The following is a 14,818-nucleotide window of genomic DNA, read 5'->3' as shown; positions in this document are numbered from 1 at the left end:
TTGGCATTCTCGATTAGCCAGATTTTGTGGGGGCTGCGTCTTTCTTTTCAGTTTTTCGATTCACCTTTATCTTTGGATGATGCAACTTCTGTTTCCTCGTTCTTTTCTTTTCTTACTCCTGAGTCATCTCTATCAGTTTCTTTCAGATTCCCCAGTATTCACTGCCAACTCAGGCTGCTCCGACTTTTCCAAGGTTCGTAAACAGATGGCAACATCTCTACTAAATCCTTGACATTCTCCTTGTCTTACATATAACGAATCAGTCACCAAAAGTGGTGCCAGTTTCTTAACATAAGCAAACATTTGGCCAGATAAATTTACAACTCAGAAACGAAAAAAACAAATAGTTCTTTCAAATCTTAATAACTATGGACACAAAGAACATTCATTCACTAAGCTTTGATGAACACCAATCAAAACTAGTCTCGACTCCAAATCTTCAACTCTATATACACCAATCCGCAAAGACACCATTGCATATTCCAATTGCAAAAAACAACTTTACAGCAAATATCACTCAAACAAGCAACAGTAACCACAAGGTAGATTTAACTCACATCAATTATTATTCCCTATGATTTCACCTTAACCTCGTCCTTAACTTCAGATGTCAGAGTCTTTGAGCTAGGAGATTTCCCAATGATCGCCTTCTTTACCTTCACAATCGACTGTTTCACCTTTGACATTATGTTATTCGATTTGCCAGATTTTGTGGGGGCTGCATCTTGCTTTTCGGTTTTTGATTCACCATTATCTTTGGAAGATGCATTCAGACTCTCAGAATCTGGTTTTTCTGCCTCTTCATTCTTTTCTTTTGCTTCCTCCAAGGTTTCTCCATCAGTTTTTTTAGATTCTTCAGTCTTCCCTTCCAGCTCAGGCTCCAACTTTTCCACAGGTTCATTAACTGATGTCAAAGTCTCTGCTATATCCTTGACACTCTCCTTGTCTTCTAGATTTACATTAATATCTCTAAAAGTTTTATCTCCTTCAGAGCAACTCTGAATAACTTCAGCGGAAGCTGTAGCACTCCCTTCCTCCTTTTTTTCTTCAGGTTTAGCGAAAGAAGCGGGTAAATTCTGTTGATCTTTTTTCTCCTCAGGAGTTTCTGCCAGCACAGTAGCAGAAGACGGTTCAACCTCTTCCTCATTTTTCTCTTCAGTGCTTTCAGGTACTTCAGCTACAGCAGGGACAACCTCCTCATCTTTCTTCTCTTCAGGAGCCTCTGTCAACCCAGCGGCAGCTTCAGCAGGCGGACTCTGATCATCTTTTATCTCTTCAGGAGTTTCTGTCACCCCAGTGGCAGAAACAGGCACTCCATCTTCTTGTTTCTGTTCTGGAGTTTCCGTCTCCCAAACAGCAGAAACAGGCACATTCTCTTCATCTTTTTTCTCTTCTTGAGTTTCTGTCTCCCCAACAGCAGAAGAAGGGACACTCTCCTCATTTTTCTTGTCTTCAGGAGTTTCCGTCCCCACTGTAGCAGAAGATGCCTCAACCACTTCCTCCTTTTTTTCTTCAGTGGTTGCAGACACTTCAGTGATAGAATCAACCAAACCTTCTACCTTTCTGTCTTCACTGGTTGTGGTTATTTCGTCAGCAGAGTCAGGGGCACCCTCTTCTTTCTTTTCAGTAGTCTTTTTTGGAGCTGTTTCTTCGGCTATTACTTTTTTCTCTTCTTCATCCTTTTCCTCCGGATTCACCAAATTTTCAGTGACTGCAGCCACAAAAGTAACAACTGCTTCATCTACTTCCTTACTCTCAATATCTTCTTTCTTTGTATCCTCTGAACTACTATGAATTTCAATAGGTTTATCGTGTTCATTATTCTCAGCATTGACATTAGTTATCTCCTCTGCAATTTTCTCCACCACGCAAAGTTCATCCTTCAAGCACTCCCCATCATCTCTAGGCAATTCAGTACCTTCAATTTTCTCCGTTACTGTAGTACTCTCTGATGCCACTCCTGTTGCAGGGGATGGATCCTCAGGGTCAACCAACTTCTGATCGTCTTTTGGCAATTCTGACCCGACAACTGTTTTATCACCAGAATCTTCATTCGTATTCACTGTTACAACAGCTTCAGCTGCCACAACTGTAGGAACTGGTGGTACCTCGGATTTTTCTTCCTCCTTCAGTGGACTCGGTTCCTCTGCTTTCTCTCCCACCACCTCTGGCGCCACATCTGTGGCTTCAGAGATCTCTGAAGTCTCTACCACCACCTGAACTTTTTCAACTGCTGGCTCTGAATCTTGCACTTGTTCTTTTGCTTCTTCTAGTTTTGATTCTTGATACGAGTTTCCGGCCACGGGTTCAGCTGGTTCAGGTACCTTTGGTGGTTCTTCAGGCTCTCTTTCTTCAACTGTTGTTTCAGATGTCATTGCTGGAGGGTTGTCACTCTCCACATCTTCTGCAGTTTTATCAAGCGAAACATCTGACGCGGGAGCTTTGTCACCCTCTTCTACACTTTCTGTCTCCACGACTGCTGGTTGGTCGACCTTACAATCTTCAGGCTTGATTTCTGATTCAGTTGGTGCCGCTTCAGGGGCAGCTTGTTCTTCCATCTTGGATTTCTGTTCCTCACCAATTTCTGCAGAACCCATAGATGGAGACGTAGTTTCTGGTTCTTTTCTCTCGTCCCGCTGCTGCAAAGTTCAGTTCAAGGTTGTGTGAGCGACCAGAATAACTTCTTTTGGTTATGAACGCCTAACATTGGAAATCCAGGAAAAGAGGCAAACCGTAGCTGGAACCCAGCAATGCTTGGTTCTTGAGAAACAGAATGAACAATCGAGTAATGCACGAGAACAACTCAAACTAAGAAAAAGTTGGAATTTTGTGAAACTGCAACTGGGTATTCTAAGAATTGGAATAAGAGAGTTCTTCATATACTTAAAATGCACGGACTATCCCGCGATAACAAATATGATTTCCTTAATAGTCTTCTCAAATAAATAAGGGAATAAGAATTAAAGATTATTTTGTCTTGATGAATTTAGATTCTGAGAAAAATCCGACAATTATTCCAGACTGCTAAGCCGATTCAAGTCGACCCGCGACAATATCTTTGCTCATGATCGTAATGAAAAAAAATAAAAAATCAAAGAGTTTTTAACCAGATTATAAAGATTATGAAAAAACCTCACAGTGAATATTTTCATAAAATTCTGTTTGTGAATTAAAACGTAGAAACTTTATAGAAGTCCTAACCTCTGCTCATCAAAGTTTGCCAAAATTTTGTTCCCAGTATTTAAAATTTACTCTCGGGTTGGTTTAGGTAAAAGTTTGAGTTCGATACTGAAATCGAAGGTGAGAAGATAACAAACATGATAGCGATCATCAATGAAATTTTATCGATGTCCTGGAATACTAAAACCAGACTGCTGCTTCAAAAAAAGCATCTTCTCCGATAGGTCCTGATCAGAATTCACAGTACAGTTTTATATAGTCAAATCCAGAGAGATCGGTCTCCTCTGGTGTTACCAGATCAACTCCGACCTTCTTTTCAGAGAGTCTAGGATGCTAACACAGCTTTCGCTACTATCTTTGAAGAAAAAAAGTCGGATTGCAAATAACTAATGGAAAGAAGTGAAGTAGATTGGCTTTGCTAGATGTTTCCTTACTACTAAATAACTAATGGAAAGGAGTGAAGTAGATTGGCTTTGCTAGATGTTTCCTTACTACTATGCAGATCTCCACTGGGTTTTTTCCCAGAAAACTTAACTAATGAAGGTCAGATACAGAAAAAGATAAAACGATTAAACTTCCCATGTTTGACAGGTTAAAGAGAGAATCCTTCACGAACATGAAATAAGACGGTTCTTCTACACCAATTTCATGACATCTAAATCCAAAACGACAGAAGTTTTCTCGATTTAATCATATGAAAGTCAAAGGCTGACCATCTCGTGATCACGGATATAAAAACAATTAGAACTGAAAGCAACAGAGAATTCAACAGAAAAAAGAAGAACAGGGCTTGTTCCATGACTACCTCCTGGCTATTTTGATGTTCTACTACAGAAGTCTCACTCGCCATGATTCAATGAAGAAAATAACTCGCCTTCGATTTCCAGATCTGACCAGGAAAGGAGAAACCTCTTATTCGGATTCAAGAAAAAAGTGAAGGAAACTAAACAAAGCAAAGAACGGAAATAGCAAAGTGTTAATGGCTGCTCAAAAGCCTACCACACCCAAAAGCGAAATCATAAAGAACAGACGGTCACATGAGCTGCTATGAGTGATAGTTGCTGAATAATAAACAGTAACGACTCCATAAAATATACTAAAATATTCTCCTGTGCATGATCACAAATTGTCATTACATTAAACTGCAAATTAATGAAATTATTAACAGGGACGAGATTTTTTTATTGTCTGGGTTGTTACAGGACAGATGCCATGATCGAATTGGCATGTGGGCTGGAAGTATGGGAGAGGCGAGAGGGGACCCTCTTGTTGCTTTCCGCTTTGGCGGTTTAAATCTTTTTGGAAAACTTCAGGGACCTCTGAATGGACTCAGACAGGAGCTCATGGACATGTGCTTTCCAGTCATGCACACCCTCTTTCCGCGTATTTGAGAGAGCTGCTTTAGAACTGTCAATTGTAGTCGCTAATGGAGAGAGATGAACTCCAAGGCTGTGGAAGGATCAGACTTGACCCATCACGATATTCTTATACCCTTCGACAGTTGAGAAGTATTGCTGCTTCATGGCCTTTTTAAATTTTGAAATACGATTCATGGTTCTTGTAGTATGGGAGAGGCGAGAGGGGACCTTCTTGTTGCTTTCCGCTTTGGCGGTTTAAATCTTTTTGGAAAACTTCAGGGACCTTTCTCTGAATGGACTCAGACAGGAGCTCATGGACATGTGCTTTCCAGTCATGCACACCCTCTTTCCGCGTATTTGAGAGAGCTGCTTTAGAACTGTCAATTGCAGTCGCTAATGGAGAGAGATGAACTCCAAGGCTGTGGAAGGATCAGACTTGACCCATCACGATATTCTTATACCCTTCGACAGTTGAGAAGTATTGCTGCTTCATGGCCTTTTTAAAATATGAAATACGATTCATGGTTCTTGTAGTATAATCAACTTCTTGACTTTCTCAATGTGTTCGAATCCTGTCAGGATACGAAGTCTAATAACTCTTGAAAGCAATATCCACTGCAGGATAATTCTATCCGATTAACTAATGTTCCAGAAATGGAACGAGATGCTGTTAGTCGGCCGGCCGGTGATGGCCGGCTGAGAGAATAGAAAAAAAAAATATGAAAAAGAAACGGAACCCTGTTAATCGAAAATAGCTAATACGTGAGGTATACACGGTCAGTACAAGTCGATTGGGACAAGGCTTCTGAAAGGAAAAAGGGAACTGTGAGACCCGTCGAGCAGTTTTCTAGAGAAGAAAGCAACGGCATCAGCATCTTTCCGGGATTAAGAGCCATTATATCTGTCTGGGGTGCGAGCGATTAAAAAATGGCAAGAGCATCTACTAAATTCAGGAACCGGATGCTTCTACTGAAACCCATCAACAGAAACATCTACAGTCGTTTTAGATTTATCCCTTTTACAGATAAAACTCCAGTAAAAATCACTTCTTTTGATCCTTTCTCATAAAAATTAGTCTTACAATTATCTGGTTCAACCATGACCGATGTGAATTTTTTTCGATCTCCAAAAATCCTCGCAGTTCATCGAGTTCCTGAATGGACCAAGCAGAATTAAAGGGAGATGCTTCACTGGGTAATCTCTCATGGGGCGAAGCAGCACTGACTCGGAGCTCTACTGTTCATCATTATCAGGTAAATTATACGGTCGTTCTCGTGGCCCTGTGCTGTGTTGGACTGCTCGTGTAGCAGCCTGGCATGGGTCCATCTCTGATTCTCTGCATTATTTGAAGGACCCAAGTGGGCGATGGCAATTTTCTATTCACGCCCAACACCCACCGCCCACCGCCCACCTCCTCCTTGCTTCGAGTCCCCATCCATTCCGGGCTTTACCGAGGATCTGCAGTTTGCTTCAGTAGTTTTCTAGACGAGTTCGGCGACGATGGAACAGCAGAAAATATGAAAAAGGTCAATCATCAGTGTGATGTACCAACGGAAATTTCTGCAGAATTGACTCTTGCTGACAACCGATCTTCCAAAAGGGTCCTGTCTTTCCTCTGAAATTTCGACAGATTAACAGATAAAACGCCACTGATTTAGAGCAAGCAGGAGGAAAGACCACGGAGCTCTTTTCGACTAGATTTAATATGTCGAATGGCTAGGGTTAGTTCAAGCTGATTATGATTTCCATGTCGCCCTTCGACCTAATGCTACTGGAGATTTATGATAATTATGCAGGGCTAATTGTCAGCTTGTGCAGGGACCGGTGTGGTCGGAGTGATGCTTGTTGGGGGCTTTGGACCTGTACCTTTTCTAACGATACCTTTCTGAGATTTTTTTAAGCCACCTCTTACAATGAAAACGAAATCTCGAATCGTAAAAATTCAGAAAATTTGAAATTTTTGTCTTCTCACCTTTTCTTTGATTTGATTTGATTTTAGTCCATTTGAAGCGAATTCTATCTCAAATATAATTGGACCGTATGACCAGAACTTAACTTATTTATTAAAAACAGGTGTAAAATATAGAACCGTAACCAAGCCATTTTGATCCAATGTTTATTTTTTTTAATCAATTAAACTAGGACATATTAGGAGGCAGGCCAATACAACCTAAAAGATTAATCGATTGAGTGTGGAAAATAAACCTAATCAAAAGAGGTAGACCGGAACCACCTCTGACATGGTCCTTGTCTCAAACTCGAATCTGACCATTGTATTAACCAGGTCAAATAATAAATCGGTACCCAATATATTTATAACTCTATGTAGGTTGAAAAAAATATAAATGGAACAAATTCAAGTACATAAATTCTATTTTCTATATGTCAAAGTTTCTAATGCACACTAACATATACATAAACCATAAAAGCATGGGTCGAAACCCAATTCTCCTTTCGAATTTGATAAAAAAAAAAAGAAATTAATATATTAAATATTAATTTTAAAATCATTTATTTATTTTGACTCACTAGAATCACACTTCTTAGCTAAATGAGGTGCAATTTCACATATTTTTCTATCTTAAAGGTAAAAAATAATATAAAATTAGAATTAAATCGAAACTAATACAAAATTATAAATTTTAGCTATTTATGAATTAGGCTTCTCCCATGGTTAATGTGCCACACATGTATATCAAAGTTGTAACACCTTAAATTTCATATTGAAGCCATAGGAAGATATATGAAAATACAGTTGCAAATCAACAAAAAATAATTTTTTACTATAAAAACTAGAAAATATTAGTAATATTTTTTTTGTTATTATATCTAATATATAATTAAAGAATAATTTTGGTGATTCCCTACTCGATAGTCCTTGAATTTGAAAGATCTTTGGGGTTCTCATTTTAACCCATGGCTTAGTGATTTGAATTTATAAAATTTAGAATATATTATAAAATAGATTAAATTAATATAATAAAATTATATAAATTACACAAAGTCTTATATTTAATATTATGCCCAAAATATAGGATAATTCAAATATATCAATTAAATAACTATAATAAAAATAATGAAATACATTTTTTTAAATATATTATTATTGGTCGAGTTTGAACTGTGACCAGTGTCCTACCTGGCTCGTTCGAGTTGACTTAAATTTGAGAAAGGCCAGTGAATCGGGGATATGACTCACTTTTATTCGAACCGAGTCACTCCGGTCCGAATAGGGGTCAGAACAGGAGTCCATCAGAAAAGGAAAATATCCGGTGCTATTTGTTTTATATTTTCCAGGAAAAAGCTGAAACCTATGGTACACCAGGCATTTTCGCGCCAACGCCTGGTCCTGGAGTCTGGAAAGCGGCCGTGGTTTTGTACGCTAGAAACATCGACGTGTTCCTCTCTCGCATGCCACACCCTCCCTTGCGACCGAGAAAAGATGAAGGACGCCACGTTTCTCCTTTCTCCGCCATTATTCTCCTCTTTCCCCATACCTAAACCTGCCTCCTCTCCCTCTCATTCCTCGCTGGAACTACTTCGCCGGAGCTACGCTTACTTTCCTCGATTTTTCTATGTCACTTCCCGACCCCAGTGGGGCCGCTCCGTGTGTCGACGGTTCCTGGAAGAATGTTTCTTGTCAGTTGATAACCGTGAAGAATAAAGTAGGTTCGTGTTTGCCTGCTGTGTCTTGAGTTGCGTTTTGGTGGTTTGGGTTTTGCTGTCCAAGGTTTGATGGTTTGATCCGTGAGCTTGTGTTCTATTTCACAGAAGAAAGCGATGAGGATCCTTTTACAGTTCCGGACGTGGAGGCGCGACCTAGTGGAACGAGTAAGGCTTCGGCGGTTCGGCAGGTTAATGGTAGGGGCGTTGCTGCGAAGCGGAAGAGAGGACGGAATGCGGTGGATAGAGAGTACAAAGGGCTTAAGAGGTGTTTGTGCCTGAACTTTGGTCTTGCTTTTGTTTTGATCCTTTCTTATCTAGTTTTCTTGAAAATTTTGAGTGTTTAGTGCAATTTAGGCTCTTCGTTTGAACGGATAAATCAGCTCTAGGCTCGTTGCTACAGTGGGTGCATGTTGGACCAAATATTAACTGTGATTGAACTGATCTTGATTTAGTAGTGGGTTGTTTGCTACACCGATTTTCCCAAGTGTCTTTCTTCCTTCTCCTCTCATCCCCGGCGTAAACTTCCTTGTGTTTGTTTGTCTAAATGTCTTCATGAAAAGAGTGGAAATGCAACTGCTAAGCTCGTGCTTCTCACGAAAATGTATATGTCTCAATTATGCTGATCTTCAGACTCATAAGAGGCTTAAAAGAAGGAGTGCTGAATCAGGTTGAAGAGATTTTTTTTTTTTTTTTTATTTCATCTTTCCAATTACTGCAATTTTCTGCTTCTCCAGAGCCCTCTTATTGAATCCTCTCATCTTTCTCATTGTTATAGAAAAAAAAAGGAAATATTTGATCTTCCAAAGGTGATATTTAGATAAATTATGAATAAATAACGATGTGAAACTTGATATAGAAGAAAGAAAAGAATGGGAATCAACTTTTTTCTAGAGTTGCTTTAAGCAAGGATAAAGAATTTCACTAGAATGCTTTGCAGGCTTTTGGAAATTTAATTTTATGGAATCAAGGACCATAAACCTAGTAGAACATCTATTCCTCCTATTGATGTGTCGGTTTTTTATCCAATATAAAATGGTACAGATTTTTCTCCTTAATTAGTAAGCTTTGTCTCCTTGGCAAGCTTTGTCCAAGGAATTCTCTTTCTCTCTGTTGTAAATAAAATGAAATAAAATGTTGCAGACAGCAAATACGAAGTACAGGATACACCACAAGATTTAAAAGTTTTCATGACTTTGTTTGATGTCAATAATATAAGGCAAGTTAGGCCCAAAGGAAACTATGAATCATCTCCATCATCTCTTTGTTTCTTTTTAATATTAGAAAGATATATCTAGGCTTGCCTTGCTATTTTACTTGTTGTATTTGCTTATTGTGTTGCTGGAAGGTTGCTAGACATGCCTGCTTTTACAGTCAACATCCACAGCCTGGAGGACTAGAGGCATCCCCATCCATTTAGTTTTTGTTTTCTTAAGACTGTTATAAGATATGAGTTATTCCTCAGCTTCCGAAAGATATGGGAATTCAATACCCATTTAAATCATTCTATCAACAGTAAATACTTCTTTGTTCTCCTTCGTTTTGTTGAAGATTTGTTTATTTTGCAGTGGTCTTCTTTTTTGTGCCTTGAGAAAGTCCAATAGGGAGCATTTTTCTTTTGTATGATTATAGAGTTCTTTTCTCCTTGTGCTTTCAATTCATCATACACAGCAAGTTCTTCTTCGGGGCACGGTCTTCTTTGGGATAAACTAGTAAAGGCATACCATTCATTTGTTTTTCTTTGACATGTATACATTGATGGAAGGCTACATTCATGTAGGTTACGTGGGCCACATTTTCTATTTAAAAAATAAAAAATGGTGCACCATATAAAATTTTCTCTAGTTTCTTACATGGCATTGCATATAACTATGCTATAAACATGGTGTGTACACCCCATATGTACCTGCGTTGTACTTCCTTGGTTGTCGAAACTTATTTCCCATATGAGTTTCACATTCTGACTACTTGTAGAGAATACTTCTGTTACTATTCATGGCATGGATTCACAACCTGGCCTAACTCTGTGCAAGCGCAACATGGTTAGTCCTGGATCAGGAGAAATCCTTGTCCTGCAGTTAATGGGGTGTATTTGACAATGAGAAGGGAAAGATCCTCCTTATATCTGCTGGCTCATTTTGGATGGTAGATACAATTGAGATGGACTGGAGATCTCTCTTCAAGGTTAAAAATCTTTGAGTCTGTCATCAAGACCTTGCTTGTTGTGGGCAATTCTGTAGTGGTCATCTGTTTGGTTCAAAGGGTACCTCTCCAGTGCCTGTACTCTGTACAGCTACTATGGTGAGAATGGAGATATCGGTTCTCAGCTGCATATCTCTTGGAAGCTCATGCTATTAAAAGCCACTCATTGGGCTGATTCTTTAGCTAGAAGTGGATTTCCTATGCAATCACTCATTGTTGGAAACTCCCTTCTTCTGAGCTGGCTCCTGTAGTCTCTACTTACGTTTTCTATCCGATTTCACTCCTCTTACTTACATAGTGCCTTTTTAGAAAAAAAAGAAATAGAAAATAGTATTGTCATTTAGTTGTGCATTTCATATCTAGTTTGTCTATTTCGGTCCCTTTGTCTACTTGACCTTGCTAGGTGTGGCATGTTTTATATTTGTCTCATGCTTTGACCGATAAAGGATGAGCAAATCCATCCAACTTGAAGAAGAATCAGCATTATAGTAATGACTGATTTTTGAAGTATATTGCAGGGCAAGCTATCACTTTTCAAAATAGAGTAGTTTCTAGAGTTAGTTACTCATGCCTGGGGCCACATGTATCCAATCATTGAACTTTTTTAAGATTTGACTCTATTCAGTTGATTAGGATGTTGGAACAGTTCAGGACAACACTGGCAAGCTCTTTTATAACACCACAAAATGACCATTGATATCTTTTCTTGGACACCCTTTTTGTGATTGTTAGTTCATATTGCTTTGTAATTGTGCTCTCTTGGTTAAGTGAAAACATGCATTTATGAACTCTAGAGAAGGGATTGTCGTTATGCTAGAAGATTGTGTGATGAGTCCCGGTTAGTCCCACGTCAGTTAGCAAGGGTGGTCTTGGGTGTTATTTATATGGGTTTATAAACATCCCCTCTGAGCTAACTTTTAGGGCAGAGTTAGGCAGGTTCATATCATCTGGTATCAGAGCCGTACCTTGACTGGTCAGGTGGGCTGGTCGATGGGCCTATACGCCAGTTCCTTGCACGAGGACGTGCAGTTTAAAGGGGTCGGGTATGATGAGTCCTGGTTAGTTCCACATCAGTTAGCAAGGGTGGTCTTGGGTGTTATTTATATGGGTTTGTAAACCTCCCCTCTGAGTTAGCTTTTGTGGAGGAGTTAGGTAGGTTCATATCATTGTGCCTAAGATAGAAAAATTGTTGGACTTAATAATTATATTTTATGGTGATCCTTACTTGAACTTAAGCCTTGGTGGTTTTGCTTTCTCATGATTGTGATTGAGAGCATTTTCTATGAAATAGTTTTTTTATTCGTTATATAATAATGAGAAAGAGGATTCACTAAAGAAAACCGCAAGGGTGCAAAGATTTTAAAAAGATACAAACAGAGCACAAAAAGAAACGAAAAAGAACTCAAAGACACAAAAGAAGGCGGGGGATCAGAGGGGCAATGATTGTTCCTACAGTGAGGTATTGTAAGGGAACTAATTCCCTAGTGCAATGCTATTTGCATTTTTAGGAGTGTGCTGCCAAGATATGTGTAGGTTTTCACATAGGACATTAATTTCATCAAAATACATTAAGAAACAACCAAGGGGACATTTTTGCCCCATTTGGCACAACTAATGACAACAACTGAATCTCTTTCACGACTAGGGATTCATATATAGAGTTGGAGTTGGCTGACAGCCATAGTTGCATCCCCTTGACCAAAGAAAGAAGAGTAAAAAAGGAGTATTTTACTCACGCCCTTTAGCTGGACCTGTGGTGCTTGTTGAGAGTTTAGTTTTGGCCATCCCCTTGGGAGAGGAAGCCAGGAGCAAGATTGGGAATGTAGCTTGAGGAGCTTGTTATTACTTTCCAGTTCATTTGACTAGAAAGATACAGAGATGAGAATGTCATGGAGTTTACGTGTTAAAAAAAAAACACAATAAATTGATTGTGCATTATACTCTTTAACTTACTTTTTCCTTGTTGATATGGGTGGTAGGGATTCTGATTTTTTTTTTTTTTTTCTACTTTTTTCTTTCGCCACACTTGCTAGTTACCTGCCTCTAGCGGTACACTGTTTGATGAAAAAGCATACAGACTTTTGCTGTGTTTGGGCCCCTCTTCTGTTGAGGCCTTTATTGAAGAGTTTTTTCTCTATAAAGACCTCTTTAGAAGATGAATAGTTGTTCGGTTACAACTATTTTGAAAGATCACATTACTTGCCAAAGTCCTGTATTATGTTTAGTAATAACTATGACTTTAAAAAATAAATTACTAAAATACCTCTATTTGTACCTTAATTTTTATGATAAAACAAGTAGAATAAATTGCATAACCATTTTAAAAGCTAGATTATTAGCCCACCAGCTTGTAAGGTTAGTGGGTCCCATGTTACTAGTTTAGACACAAATTCAGTTGGCCCATTTTATGTACTACTTGTAAAGTTGGTCCTGCATGAGATGGATGAACCCATGTCAAAATTGAGTTTCATACAATATCAATCATTTTACGAGGTACCTGTATGAAATTTTATAAAACAAAAAATATATATATTTGTCAAATGAGTATTTGTTATCTCCTATTTGCAAAGGGAAATATCTTCTCTTTGAAGAAGTTTCATTTTGCATTTTCATGAATGAGGTCATTTAAAACTCTTTGGAAGACAAAACACTTTCAAAGAGGAAGCTGGCCAAAGCACAGTTTTGAGAACTAGAATAACTCGGTCGAAAGAGCTGCTTTTCAGCTCCAATGAGCCGTGCCAAAATGCAGTTATTGTAGCATCTTGGTGTGTTGGTAGAACAATTTATATTTTCCATATTGGTTCCTCTAACACAAGCTAGCATATTTTCATGTTACTCTATTTAGCTGCTAAGTGTGAAACAGCTTCAACTCTCATGTTAACGTGTGATTGATGTTATCAATTATGCAGTTTCAAATATCAAACTTGCCGTTTATGAATCAGATTGCTGCGGAACAGAGTGTCTGCTCAACAGGCACGAGAAAGGAAGAAGGTTTATGCGAATGATCTTGAATCAAGGGCCAAAGAGTTGCAAGACCGAAGTTCTGAACTAGAAGAGAAGATTTCTACTCTGATAAATGAAAATACCATGTTGAGGAAGGTCAGAACTTGTGTGGGCAGTTTTTGGCATTTGTGTTCAAGCATTGGCTTTTTCCTCTGGCTAATGACTTCTTTCATAAAGTTCAGGTGATTATGAACTCAAGGGCCAAAGTTGATGAGAGTGCCGAAGCTCATAATGATCAGTCGAGCAAAAGCTGATGAGCATTATCAGGTCATTAATGCATTATCTCTCATGACACTGCTTACGCAATTTTGCTCAGTTATCACCCATATAACTGCGTGCGCTTCTAAACCAAATGAAAAGCAAAGGCTCCTGTCCTGTATGACCTCTTAGTTCACCCTTTGCCAATTATTATGAGACCAACTGTGTTTCTTAATAAAATGTTTAATTGACAAATTTTCCAGTTGATGAGCTGCAGTTGAAGACGCGCATACCATGAGATGCTAAAGCGAAAGCTTTACTCTGTACTTAGTCGAGTAGATTTATGGATCATTAAGCAGACTAATAGCAGCTTATCTGAATAATTCATGGTTCAACTTCAAAAATCTCATCCTGAAGTTGGCTTCTTCATCAAGAATATCTGAACATAGAACAATTAAAACTTCTTTTCTATTTGCAAATTACAAGTTTATGTACTTCTCATCCACTACAGTTTTTTTTTTTTATTAATTTTTTTTTGTTTTATTTGTAAAAGGTGGACCAGTTCAATGCAAAAGGTGAACTTATTTAGCCCCTCCCGCAGGTGAGCTGAAGAAAGAACTGAGAAACTAGTTAGTGATTTTCAAATACGACCACTGGTTAGTTTTTTGACAACCCAACCCAGAACCCAAACACAAACTCCGACCCCAAAACGCAAAACAATACCCGAGAAAGGTTGGAAAACCAACCTTTGTCTCTATCCCTACCCAATTTTGTCCATGTTGTTAAAGTTTTAATTTTGGAGTTCTAAGTCAAATACTTAACTAATACAATCCGAAAAGACTAGTAGTTTAAGGTGCGGAAAACCAAGTACCTAACTCAGACCATAAACTCTAACAAGAGTGGACGGAACCACTCCAATCTAACGGGTTTTTTTTCCACCTTATCACCAATCCACTGGAACCCCGTCCCTAGTTTATTCAACATGAGTGAAAGTGGATCATTACTCTTTTTTATGGGCTCCATTGAAGTGCCCCTATAGAGGATTTGTACCCATGTCTCATACTTGTTATGTATAAGCCTGGAAGTGAAGAGGAGTGTTGAGTGAAAAAAAAATCTCATTGACAAATAAGAAGAAAAACTAATGGGTTAGAATGTTGAGCAATAGGTCGTCTAATAAATCAGTCATTTTGGAATGGAATTGGACTTAACCCAAA

General features: G+C 38.6%; 2 protein-coding genes across 5 annotated transcripts; one reads left to right on the top strand and one right to left on the bottom strand.

The window, feature by feature from the left end:
* Positions 1-292: 292 nt before the first annotated feature.
* On the bottom strand, positions 293-4,232 carry LOC137956144 (uncharacterized). 2 transcript variants are annotated; one of them, XM_068803504.1, is made up of 3 exons: positions 4,180-4,232; positions 3,986-4,069; positions 293-2,639 (listed from the first exon to the last, which is right to left on the bottom strand). In XM_068803504.1, the coding sequence occupies exons 2-3, from the start codon at positions 4,028-4,030 to the stop codon at positions 573-575; spliced, it is 2,112 nt and encodes a 703-aa protein (XP_068659605.1). In that variant the 5' UTR covers positions 4,031-4,069; positions 4,180-4,232; the 3' UTR covers positions 293-572. The 2 variants fall into 2 exon arrangements, with proteins under 2 accessions (XP_068659605.1, XP_068659604.1); XM_068803503.1 differs by lacking the exon at positions 4,180-4,232 and having other exon boundaries at positions 3,986-4,173.
* A 3,704-nt stretch (positions 4,233-7,936) lies between these two features.
* Positions 7,937-14,042, top strand: LOC137957149 (transcription factor HY5-like). Of its 3 annotated transcripts, XM_068804881.1 has the most exons (4): positions 7,937-8,207; positions 8,310-8,469; positions 13,346-13,502; positions 13,589-14,042. In XM_068804881.1, exons 1-4 carry the CDS (start codon positions 8,114-8,116, stop codon positions 13,658-13,660), a joined length of 483 nt encoding a protein of 160 aa, XP_068660982.1. In that variant the 5' UTR covers positions 7,937-8,113; the 3' UTR covers positions 13,661-14,042. The 3 variants fall into 3 exon arrangements, 2 of the variants coding, with proteins under 2 accessions (XP_068660982.1, XP_068660981.1); XM_068804880.1 differs by having other exon boundaries at positions 13,346-14,042; XR_011113318.1 differs by lacking the exon at positions 7,937-8,207 and having other exon boundaries at positions 8,389-8,469; positions 13,313-14,042.
* The last annotated feature ends 776 nt before the right edge of the window (positions 14,043-14,818 follow it).

This window comes from Aristolochia californica, unplaced genomic scaffold (assembly GCF_029961685.1).
Source record: "Aristolochia californica isolate CCGP_79_NKW_82.1479 unplaced genomic scaffold, dmAriCali1.0.hap1 SCAF_2, whole genome shotgun sequence".
NCBI lineage: Eukaryota > Viridiplantae > Streptophyta > Magnoliopsida > Piperales > Aristolochiaceae > Aristolochia > Aristolochia californica.
The sequence above is the reverse complement of the archived record's forward strand: the minus strand, read 5'-3'. Positions and strand labels throughout refer to the sequence as shown.

Excerpts from the sequence above, each read along its gene's own strand:
- LOC137956144 (XM_068803504.1), bottom strand. The coding sequence starts at position 4,030 with ATGGCGAGTGAGACTTCTGTAGTAGAACATCAAAATAGCCAGGAG. Across the intron at positions 2,640-3,985 it reads AACATCAAAATAGCCAGGAG|CAGCGGGACGAGAGAAAAGA; the intron begins GTAGTCATGGAA and ends TGAACTTTGCAG.
- LOC137957149 (XM_068804880.1), top strand. The coding sequence starts at position 8,114 with ATGTCACTTCCCGACCCCAGTGGGGCCGCTCCGTGTGTCGACGGTTCC. Across the intron at positions 8,208-8,309 it reads AACCGTGAAGAATAAAGTAG|AAGAAAGCGATGAGGATCCT; the intron begins GTTCGTGTTTGC and ends TCTATTTCACAG. Across the intron at positions 8,470-13,345 it reads GAGTACAAAGGGCTTAAGAG|ATTGCTGCGGAACAGAGTGT; the intron begins GTGTTTGTGCCT and ends TTTATGAATCAG.